Genomic DNA, 10,769 nt, shown 5'->3' with positions numbered 1-10,769 from the left:
ATGTGCATTTGATCTTCCTCAACAATATTTTGGTAAAAAAATTAAGTAATTTTCATAAATTTTTATTCTAATTTTAAATGAAAACCGTATTTACAAACCCTTCTAATTTAATGAAAACAAGTAAGTATAAGTTAATAAGAGACATTACTCTCATAATAAGTTAGCATTTAGTAAGAGACATTACTCTCATAATAAGTTAGCATCTGATAATCAAATTAAGAAGCATACCCTTGTTTTGATTGTGGAAAATCGAGGGAAAAGAGCTTATCAACAAGTCTTCAGTTCAGCATCTATGGAATCCCGTTGCAATAGTTTCTATAAAATAATTCCAAGAAAATGTCTTGAAGATCTTGATGATGGAAATCTTGTAAGCATTTTCTGACCTTCATACTCTCTTTTTTCATGTTTCTTTCTATGTTCAATTGGGAAATATGAGCTAAAACATCAAATAAATATGAGCTTATTTTTTTCCCTTTTTGCTGTCATAGAATACTACACAGCTACAAAAATGCTTTTTTGTTTTTGTTTTTACCTTCGCTACTACTTGTTGAGGCAAATGGGGTGTGAAAGTTGGCAGCATGCATGTGGTCCTGAATATACTCAATGAACTCCTTTATGAATTTGAATTAACTAATTAGAAAATATGAGACAAGTAGAGATTTTTGGTACATGCATGGGTAAGGAACGTCACTCTCAGGAATCAAACTCTTGATCTTTTCTTTCTTAGGATCTAATGAAGCCTTACACTACTATACCAACGACTTGTTGGTAGACAAGCAAAAATTTCATGTTGCATGTTAAATCTCATGATATGCTTATGAATAATTTCATGATGCATGCTAATAACTTGTTCTTTGCAGATGATTCCGAACAATTTCACAAGGAGATTTGGTGGTGTTCTTCCAAACCCATTATTTTTTAAGCCTCCAGATGGCACTGAATGGAAGGTATATTGGATTGAAAATGATGGTAAGATTTGGTTTCAAAAGGGTTGGAAAGATTTTGCTACATATTATTCTCTGGATTATGGGCATTTGGTGGTGTTTGAATATCAAGAATCTTCTCATTTTGAGGTACACATATTTGACATGAGTGCCCTTGAAGTAGAATATCCTTTTCATAACCAGATTAGTAATGTTGAGTCAGATGAAAATTTGAATGAAGAATCTCCACTGAAGAAGAAAAGAATGAAGGCACCTATGTTATCTCGTCATTTGCATAAGACAGAAGTTAATGCTAGCCCCAATTTGAAGAACTTACTTCAGAATGCCCAAAGTAAAGGTAGTTTACCCAAATTAGACCTTACTATGTTGATGGATATGATTCTTGATGAGCTTTTGAATATGAGTATATAGACTTGTAGTCATGAATTCGCTTTTTATTCCTAACTGTAAATATAACTACTTATCTTTATTTTGGTTTTGTTCCCTTTTAATGAGTTGATATTTTTTTATGTTATGGTTAAACAACAAATTTAAAATCCTGGTTCTTAGATTAAAAAGAATTTAGAATATAACATTGGGTTATTTATAGGGGAACACATCTTCTATCCCAAAAAGCGTGTCATTCCATATGTCACTTTCTCTAATTGGTCAGAAAAATACTTTATCATTATATTTTAAATTTAAATATATATTTTTCAACCAATCAGAACAAGTGTCATATGGAGTGGTACACTATTTTGGTACAGCAAATGTTGATCCTATTTTTAGGATGTGGCAGTCAGCTACACCACCAAAGAGTGGTGGTATCCACACTTCTAGATGCATCCTGACGATGCTAAAATATTTGGATAGAATCTACTAGAGATCAGTGTTTTAAATTGTGGATGTTGTCGAGGTTGTGTTTATTGCAATTGTGAAGGTTGTAGAAAGACGCGGCCACAATTGCAGAAAGAAGGCTGCAATTGCGGTTGCGAAATGAAATTTAAAACACTGCTATTTAGCAATAAAGAAGTAATTACTAGAATACAAGTATTCAACATAGGACTTTCTTATATCCTACTTTTGCTGGTTTCTTCTAGAACTTTGTATCAATTTTTAACAATATGATTGAAGAAAACAAATGTTGTTCTCAAATGATGCATGGCAATGGATCTAAAACTAACTAATATGTTGGCATGCTATAGATGGGAAGTCAACTCAATGTACTTCACTGTTGATTAGTCCCCATCCTAGGACAAACGGAAATTTGGTAGAAGCTAAGAAGTTTGTATCAGAAAATCCGTTTGTGACGATCAATATAACGCCGAGTTACCTTGATGGAAACCATCCAGTAAGTTTAAGTTATGCAGATACAGTTATCTGTGCTGAAATTTTAATATCATACAAGGTTCCAACTGCTACTATACTTTCAGAAAATGTTAAGTTCTGTTCTTACTTTCACATGATGCAGAGTTTGTCATCTGTCTTTGCCAGAAGGTATTTTAAAAAGAGGATGCAGAATGTGATGATAAAGTTTGGAAATAAGTTTTGGCATTTAAAGGTGTTCTGCTATTTGTCAAAAGGGTCAGCCTCATTCGGCAATGGTTGGACCCTTTTTGCTAAAGAAAACAAATTGGAAGTTGGAGATGTTTGTGTCTTTGAGCTCATTAATATAGAAGATAAAGTGTTTGATCTTCATATTTTTAGAGGCCACAATTATGCAATCCCTTAGGAGCTTTTAAATCAAGATATTTTGTGAAGATATATCTCTCCTCTGACTAGAATGGACTTTGTATTGTAGTTAATCCTTGAATATTTTAACCATTATGTGAACATGCATGTTGTATGTTTAGGGATTTCAGAACTCTATTATTGTTTCATGTTTTATCATTTCCTTATTGTAGTGTTTTCATGCTTATATCTACTCTTCACATACCTCATCGGGTGGAAGTCTCCTGCACTCTTTTATCTGTAAAAGATTAGCATATAAATTTATTGTTAGTTTATGTCATGTTCTGATTTTTTCTATGTTTTTCATTAAGAATTGGTTAATTAATTGAAAACGTTTATAGTTTATGATGCTCAAACTTGAATTTTGGCAATTTTTACTACGAAAACTGAATGAATTTATAAAGATTCTCTTTGAATTTGGGAGCCAAAGCAGACCATTTATACAAGAGACTTGGATAGCTTCGAGTGCAAGCCACTAAGGCAGTCACTTAACTGAAAAGGAAAGAAAACGAATAGATTGCAGAAAAAGCTGAAACTACAAGCCTTATGCACTAAATTTGTTAAAAACTAAACCTAGGGAATGTACACTTGTTACAATGCTCTGTTCATGAGAGGGAATAGGCAAGGAAGTGGAATAGATGATGTTGAAGTCTTTCACAATCATCATGATAATCTAAGTCAATGTACTTGCTGTTTCATGAAAAACAGAATTGTTTGCTTTGTGACAAGCAGAGTCACTATCACAATAGAGTAGTGTTGGAGAGGTGAAAGGAACAGAGAATGACTCAATCAATTAGGTAAGTCATTGAAGCTCACATGAGGGAGAAGCTAGGGCTCCATACTCTGCCTTAGAAGACGATTCTTAGATTTTCATGAAACAAGAGAGTTCCCTAAGAAGATATAATAGCCAAAGACTGATTTCTTTGAACCTAAGCAAGCTTCCCAATATGAACATGAAATGGCTTTGAATTGAAAAGTAGAGGTAGAAGAATAAAAGAGCCATTGTCCAAGAGAAGCTTTGTTGTATCTTAACACCCTAGTTAAGGCCTTATAATGAATGATAGTCAGATAAACCATGAACTAACTAAGTTGTTACACAATATAACTAAGATCTAGTCTGCTATTTGTTAGATAGAGCAATCTCCCAACTAACCTTCTATACAATGCATGATAAAGATTACTATCTTGTTGACGAAATTTAGAATTTTTTTAGAATTAAAGTTGAGACGGACTTGGAAGAAAGAAAACCAATGTTGAAAGAATGTCTAAGATATACTTTCTTTGAGAAATAATAATTCCCTTTTATTTCCTTGCTACTTTCGCACCAAGAAAGTATTTTAGAGGACCACGATCTCTAATTTTACATCATGCATTTAGGTGATATTTCACAAATTCTATATGAAAACAATTTGTCATTTGCCAAAATCAAATCATCAATATAGAAATAAATTGTTTTGGTAAAAGGCAATGATCATGATGAGATTGCTTATATACCAAAGGCAATGAGAATAAATGAAGTTTGTTGTACCATTGTCTAGGGTGAGTGTGGCATCGGTAAGGTTTGTCCCTTATCCGACCTAAATATTGGTCAGGTTATTTTTTGAACTAGAAATCAGCCCCAGACATGAAGATTAATCCGACCCAAATGTCGATCAGGCCAACTTTCAAACCTGAATCCAATTCTAGACCCGATTAAATATAATGTATACTCTTTTTAAATTAAGTCGTTATTATGAATATATAATTTGACATATGAAATGATATATATGTAGATATTTTGTTAATCATTTTTTTTTGTAATACCAAGGTTATCCCCTCGCCTTTTTGAGTAAGGAACTAATCTCTTTCGGAGTGCGTGACTATCCCTCCCAACAAGTGTCGCACCAATAAATGGAACCCATAATACAAACATTCCTCTCTGATTTCAGGATCTCTGTCTGCCACCTGTCTTGTTGGTTAGAGAAATGTGCAGTGCAACTAACTCTTTGCCACTTCTTCCCACTTTACCCTTATCATCTTTTCTTTTTCTCTGATAAACCTGGCCCATCAGTAACATTATTAAACTTATAAAGGCAAACGGGTTGGAAAGGATAATTAGAATACATAGTTTTCTCTCTAAATAAATTTTATCATTTAAACAAATAGTTTGACTAAGTAAGATATATAGGCATCTCAATCACTTTAGTCTCTTGCACTTCAGAGCAGTGAAGAGTAACCATTGATGAGATACAAAACAATTCTCAACTCTTCACCTTCAACATCTATGACTTCCAGTTGCAATCTTTTCTATAAAATTATTCCCAGAAAATATATTGAAGATGGAAATCTTGTAAGCAGTTTCTTACTCTTAATCTACTTTTTTTCTGCATTACATCAAACATCTGGACCTGTAGTTCTCTGTTTTTTCCCTTTTGTTTTTAGAGGGTTTTATTGTGAGGGAGAGAATTCTGTAGGACACCCCAAACCCATAAAAACGCATGTTTTATTACCTATCCTACGTCTTTTTGGGGTAAGTGAGGAGTGGAAGTTGATTTTTCACTTTGGTATAGATATATATTTGTCTATATATGAGATCTTTTAATGTTTTATTTGGTTGATAAGAGAAAATAAGAAGAGATAAAAAATGTAAGAAAGAAAGAGGTGAGAAAAAGAAAGAGAAAAAATAAAGTACATTTTTATGATCTTTGCTATAAGAAAAGAATGAGAGAAAATAAATAGAAAAAATATTTTTTCTCTTTCTCTTAAAATACAAAAATGTTCCTAAAATAAAGAGAAATGAAATAAAATTATTGTTTTATTATCGATTAAAAATAAATGTTATAATTTTAAATTATATATTTTATTATAATATCAATTAACTTTTTTAATTCATATTTTTTTATATTAGAAAAAAGACCTGTGTATATTATTCTAGTCATTCTTTCTCACCCTTTTTTTTCTCCATTCTATTTCACCTTAAACAAAGAGAGAGGCTAAGTCAAGTAAATTTAAAGAAATGGTCCAAGTGTCCTTGCTGCACTATGGTGTAGAAATCTTTTATACCATTGTTCTCTATAATGCTCTTAAAATAGTGATTTCATTAAAAAATTGTTAACTTTTAATGGGATGGTTGCAAAGTAAGTAGTATGGATTAATGAGTATAGAAGATTTTTGTTTATACTGATGACAGTGGATTGATTAAAATGATAATACGCATGGTTAGAAGGGAATTGCTAGGGTGATGAATGTTGAGATGGGAATGGAGGTTGCAAAGTGAAAGGCGTTTAATCTTTTCAGAAGGTTGAAAATGGCTACTTTTATTGGAGAAAGGATCCTCTCCCGTAATGGAGGTAGGATTGCGATATATGTCTATGCGAAAATCAACCTCTCATATTTGAAGTTCAATCCCGCGTTCCCCCTGTTCTCTCCCAAATGCTCTTGCCTTCGCCCTCACTCCAAACCTGACCCGAACTCCATCAACATCGTGCCGAAATCCATCTACTACTGTCTTGTGGCTGCCTGCCTCATTTGCAGTCGCGCCACTGCCTTCCTCTGTGCCATGGTGCTGCCTTCCCAGTTAACAGGTTTTAGTTTTAGGTTGACTGAATTTTTCTTGAACTGAATTAGCCCAATTTTGCTCATGTCAAAGACTGATTCTTAGCATCAAATTTACTCCAACAATGTCAAAGATTTGTTTATATATCTTGGTTCGAAATAGATTTCAAATCCAGTAAGGTGTTTGCAATGCTATTGCAAGTAGAACTTTTGCTGATCCGTACTTGATTTAGAGGGAAATGACAGATAAATACTCAATTTAATCTGTTTCTAGAAGCTGTTTAACTTGTCTGTGATTAGTTTTTCATCTTTTCCTACTGTGAGCTGATTGTTAGTTAAGCCTTTTGATGTACTGACATTCAATCACCTCTAGTGCTTTTATTAAAATTCCTTTTACTTATATGGATAATAAAAGTACGCAATATTCTAATAGTGTAAAACTCCACTACATCCCAGAAAGAGTCAAGGGTTCGATTCCTATGAGCAACACTTGTTGAGGGAGAGACAGTCACGCACCTAACGCACCACGAAAGGGATTAGTTTAGTAACCAGTACAAAAAATATGGGTAGAGTTAGAGAGAAGAACTATTACATGTGATGACATGAACCATTGATATATTTTGTTCTTAATATATGACTGTGGTTAGAAGAACAGCACATGAAAATGGGAGAGGATCTCAATCCATATATTAATTGCATGCATTAACTTTAGAAGCCTACGTTTTATAGGATTGAAACATTAAAATTGAAAATGTGAGTTATTTAGAATGGTAATGCTATTTGATCAAACCGTTTAGGAGTTGCAATTAAGTATAATGAAGGCTTGGAGGTTACGCCACAACCAATTAAGTAGTAATGACTCTGCATTATGGTTTACAGTCACGTTTTCATTTTGGATAGAAAGCTGCTTGTTAATTTTATGTTAGAACTTTTCAAATTATTAGTTCCTGTTACAAAATAATTGTACGCAGAGAATAAAAATTGTTTCAAAATATATCTCCCATTATAATTTCAAGACATAATTAAATGATTAATAATATCTTTATGGGGAAATTACGACCCCAATCGTAGAATAGATGGTAGAATCGTGACTTAGATCATTTGGATATGTATAGATGAGAATGATAGAAGATCCATAAGAAGGATAAATCAAATGTAAGCTAGTTCAATTTCCAGAGGAATAGGGAGACCAAGAAAAATCACAGGGAAATAATGAGAAATACTTAGAGCTCAATATTTTTTCAACGAACATGATTTATGATAGAACACTATGGCGTCATTTCATCCATGAAGCCGAGTGCCCGTAGTGGGGTAAAGGTTTGGTTATTGTTATTGTATCTTTACTAGAAAATTCTTTTGTTAATATTTTACCACCCAACATTCAATTTCATATAAGTTGAATGATCTTATAATTGTGCTATAAAACATCCCTTTAAGCTTAACTAATACTTTTTTGTATCACGCATCACACCTAAAACACACATGAAAATGTTGCATTGGATGAGGGGTCATACTAGATAAGATAAGATTAGAAATGAATGTATCACGGAGAAAGTTAGAGTAATGGTAAAATTGCAGAAACTAGAACTGCAATTTTTAAAACATGGTCAATGTATAAGTCTGTAAGACTATACCAAACTATATAACTTTCATGAACCTGAATTCATTAGCAAATAGTAAGGAGTCATTCATATCAGTGATTATGAAAAGGACAAGTTTATTTTCTCTCTTATGCTTGTAAATTTCATTATGCATACTGACAGAAATTCCTTTGCAGAAGATCCCAAGCAAATTCACAAGGAAATATGGTGTTGGTCTATCAAACCCAGTGCTTCTCAAGCCTCCAGATGGCACAGAATGGAAAGTATATTGGACCAAACATGTTGGTGATATTTGGTTTCAAAAGGGTTGGAAAGAATTTGCTGCATATTACTCAATAGATTATGGGCATTTGCTGTTGTTTAAATATGAGGAAACTTCTCATTTCAATGTACACATATTTGACATGAGTACCCTTGAAATAAACTATCCTTTCCATGGCACTCAAGATGAAAAGAACAACCTTGAACAGATTATTGATGATTCTGTTGAAATCTTGGATGAACTAGCACCATGCCGAAAATCACCAATGTCATGTCCTCAACCATATAAGAAACTTAGAACTGACAGAAGAGATGTTGAAAGAAGCTCCAATTTAGAAAAATTGCACCTGAGTGTTGAAACTAAAGGTAGTCACTCTCAGAGGACAAACTTTGAGAAATCACCATTTGCATATGCTGGTAAAGAACCAAATTGTCCTCCATCACAAGGTAACTAATCCAATATGGTATTTCATCCAGAGAAATTTGAACATTTTATTTGCATAGTGAATAGTGATGATTGTTATTTCTTCCTAAGAATCAATTGAAGGAGATGGTGTCAATTGCTTGGAACATGAGAGAATTCCAGTTGCAGAAAGTAAGGTTAATGTTACCAGGAAAGGTAAATCTTTGGACCAATGTTTTAAATTATGGTTACGTTAAGTTTATTGAAATTACGGAAAATTGTGGGAAAATTTGGCTGACAACCATAATTGCGGCCAAACATTGCTTTTGCACTTTATTTTTGTAATATATATTTAATGTGACATTTTTGCTTATTAGTGAAAACATAGCATGTGAAGATGATAACAAACAAACTAAACATCACCTGTATATTTCAATATGCTACACAGTGCATCCTCTGATTATGTGATTTTGTTGGCATACCACAGGTGAGAAGGAAACTCAAAAAACTTCACTTCCTATTAGTCCCCAAACACACATAACTGGAGCTCTGAAAGATGCTAAGAAATTCACCTCACAAAATCCCTTTTTCATGGTAGATATAGTGCAAGGTTATTTGGGACAGAACAGACCGGTAAGTTTCTACAAAATAAAACATTTGTCTCTATTTTTAAATTGTGATCGTGGTTGCACCAATTTCGGCCATTGCGATGCTGATTGCAACATGAAAGTTTTTGTGATTAAAAAAAGCTTTTGAATTTTAATGCAAACCCAAATATGGTTGTGTTGCATCCGAGGTCACATCATTATCATTCAATACCACAGAATGATGTGGAGATCAACACAACTATAATATTCTGCTGTCCGCAATTTGATACTCTAGTCTTGAAACTTTTTATGATGCAAGTTGAAAGCCTGCACTTATTATTTTTCTTTCATTATTAGGTTTTGATCCCATGGTGGTTAAAATATAATTTGATGCAGTGTGTACCAGTTGATTTCACCAGAAAGTACTTCAATAAGAAGAAGCAGAATGTGACATTACAGCTTGGAAATAAATTTTGGCCTCTAAAGTTGTTGTGTTATCCATATAATACTCCAAGCAAGTTGTCTAGTGGTTGGTCCCTATTTGTAGAAGAAAGTAAATTGCAAGTTAGAGATATTTGTATTTTTGAGCTAATAAATAGAGAAGATGCAATCTTTGATGTTCATATTTTCAGAGGTGGCTCATATCCATAATTATGGGAAAGTTGTATCACTCATCTTTGATGTAATGGGTAAAATTGACCTTTTAATGTGGTTAACCTTTGTATATGTGAATTCCTAATATTTTTCTAGGGAGTCTTGGGACTAAAGTTTCAATTTTTATTGCATCTTTATTAATCATAATTTTATAGCATGATTTATCGGTAACTATTGTCAAGGGTTACTAATAGCAATAGAGATTTGGTATCACACTTATACCAATGAAAACATGTCATATAAACGTCCATTATTATTGTTGTTTTTGTTTCATTATTATTGGTTTATAACAACACATGTGATATGATTTAGGATAATAGATTGTTATTTCACTAATAGAAAATCTATTTGGAGATGCTAGTTTCCATAACTATGTATCACTCTTTCAATTAAGTGGGGTGAAAATGACTTTTAATGTAGTTAATCTTATTTTTCTCTTCCTTAGTGTAGTTAATATGTAGACATATGAATCCAGAATATTTTATAGCATACTCCATTACTTATTAAGGACTTCAAGTCGTGTGGGTGGTTTTTGAGGAAGGCAAACATCTTCGGTCACCTAATGACTATCACTCCATATGTTATAAGATATGATTGGTTAGAAAAATATTTTAAAATTAAATTTTAATTCAAATATTTTTTTCAACCAATCATAAGATTAATGCATATGAAATTAGACTCATTATGGGACAATAAATGTGCACCTAAATGAGAGGGCTTTTCATTGGAGGTTGTCATGCTTACATTATGCCTATCGAGGGAAGGTTCAATCTAGGGGTTCCTAGCTATATAATTGCTCAGGTTGGAATTGTTGATATTTGATATTCTCAAAATCAGTTTGTAATTAATAATAGAGCAGACAGACATGTATTTAAATATTTAAATAACATTTGGAAGAGAGATCATGAAAGTTGAGAGATAAGGTTCGGCTAATTGTGCTTATATCTCCACGAGCGCTAAACAGCTACCAAAATATTATTAGAGAATATAGATTACAAGTCCTAGCACACCCATAAACCCAAATACCCATGAAGTGTTTTTAGTTGGTGTTTCTATCTGATGCATATAATAACAA

General features: G+C 32.8%; 2 protein-coding genes across 4 annotated transcripts; both read left to right on the top strand.

The window, feature by feature from the left end:
- On the top strand, positions 250–2,867 carry LOC109359485 (B3 domain-containing transcription factor VRN1-like). The gene is made up of 4 exons (XM_019604170.1): positions 250–367; positions 861–1,281; positions 2,129–2,274; positions 2,395–2,867. Exons 1-4 carry the CDS (start codon positions 293–295, stop codon positions 2,653–2,655), a joined length of 903 nt encoding a protein of 300 aa, XP_019459715.1. The 5' UTR covers positions 250–292; the 3' UTR covers positions 2,656–2,867.
- LOC109359484 (B3 domain-containing transcription factor VRN1-like) lies at positions 4,782–9,803 on the top strand. Of its 3 annotated transcripts, none has more exons than XM_019604168.1 (5): positions 4,782–4,983; positions 7,966–8,497; positions 8,598–8,669; positions 8,941–9,086; positions 9,398–9,803. In XM_019604168.1, exons 1-5 carry the CDS (start codon positions 4,876–4,878, stop codon positions 9,689–9,691), a joined length of 1,152 nt encoding a protein of 383 aa, XP_019459713.1. In that variant the 5' UTR covers positions 4,782–4,875; the 3' UTR covers positions 9,692–9,803. The 3 variants fall into 3 exon arrangements, with proteins under 3 accessions (XP_019459713.1, XP_019459711.1, XP_019459714.1); XM_019604166.1 differs by having other exon boundaries at positions 8,586–8,669; positions 9,398–9,801; XM_019604169.1 differs by having other exon boundaries at positions 8,586–8,669; positions 9,437–9,789.

This window comes from Lupinus angustifolius, chromosome LG11 (assembly GCF_001865875.1).
Source record: "Lupinus angustifolius cultivar Tanjil chromosome LG11, LupAngTanjil_v1.0, whole genome shotgun sequence".
Taxonomy (NCBI): domain Eukaryota; kingdom Viridiplantae; phylum Streptophyta; class Magnoliopsida; order Fabales; family Fabaceae; genus Lupinus; species Lupinus angustifolius.
This window is presented reverse-complemented; position numbering and strand designations above follow the sequence as displayed.

Coding starts and splice junctions, on each gene's coding strand:
- LOC109359485 (XM_019604170.1), top strand. CDS start 293: ATGGAATCCCGTTGCAATAGTTTCTATAAAATAATTCCAAGAAAATGT. Junction 368..860: donor ATCTTGATGATGGAAATCTT/GTAAGCATTTTC, acceptor TGTTCTTTGCAG/ATGATTCCGAACAATTTCAC. Junction 2,275..2,394: donor ACCTTGATGGAAACCATCCA/GTAAGTTTAAGT, acceptor CACATGATGCAG/AGTTTGTCATCTGTCTTTGC.
- LOC109359484 (XM_019604166.1), top strand. CDS start 4,876: ATGAGATACAAAACAATTCTCAACTCTTCACCTTCAACATCTATGACT. Junction 8,498..8,585: donor AAATTGTCCTCCATCACAAG/GTAACTAATCCA, acceptor TTTCTTCCTAAG/AATCAATTGAAGGAGATGGT. Junction 9,087..9,397: donor ATTTGGGACAGAACAGACCG/GTAAGTTTCTAC, acceptor TTTCATTATTAG/GTTTTGATCCCATGGTGGTT.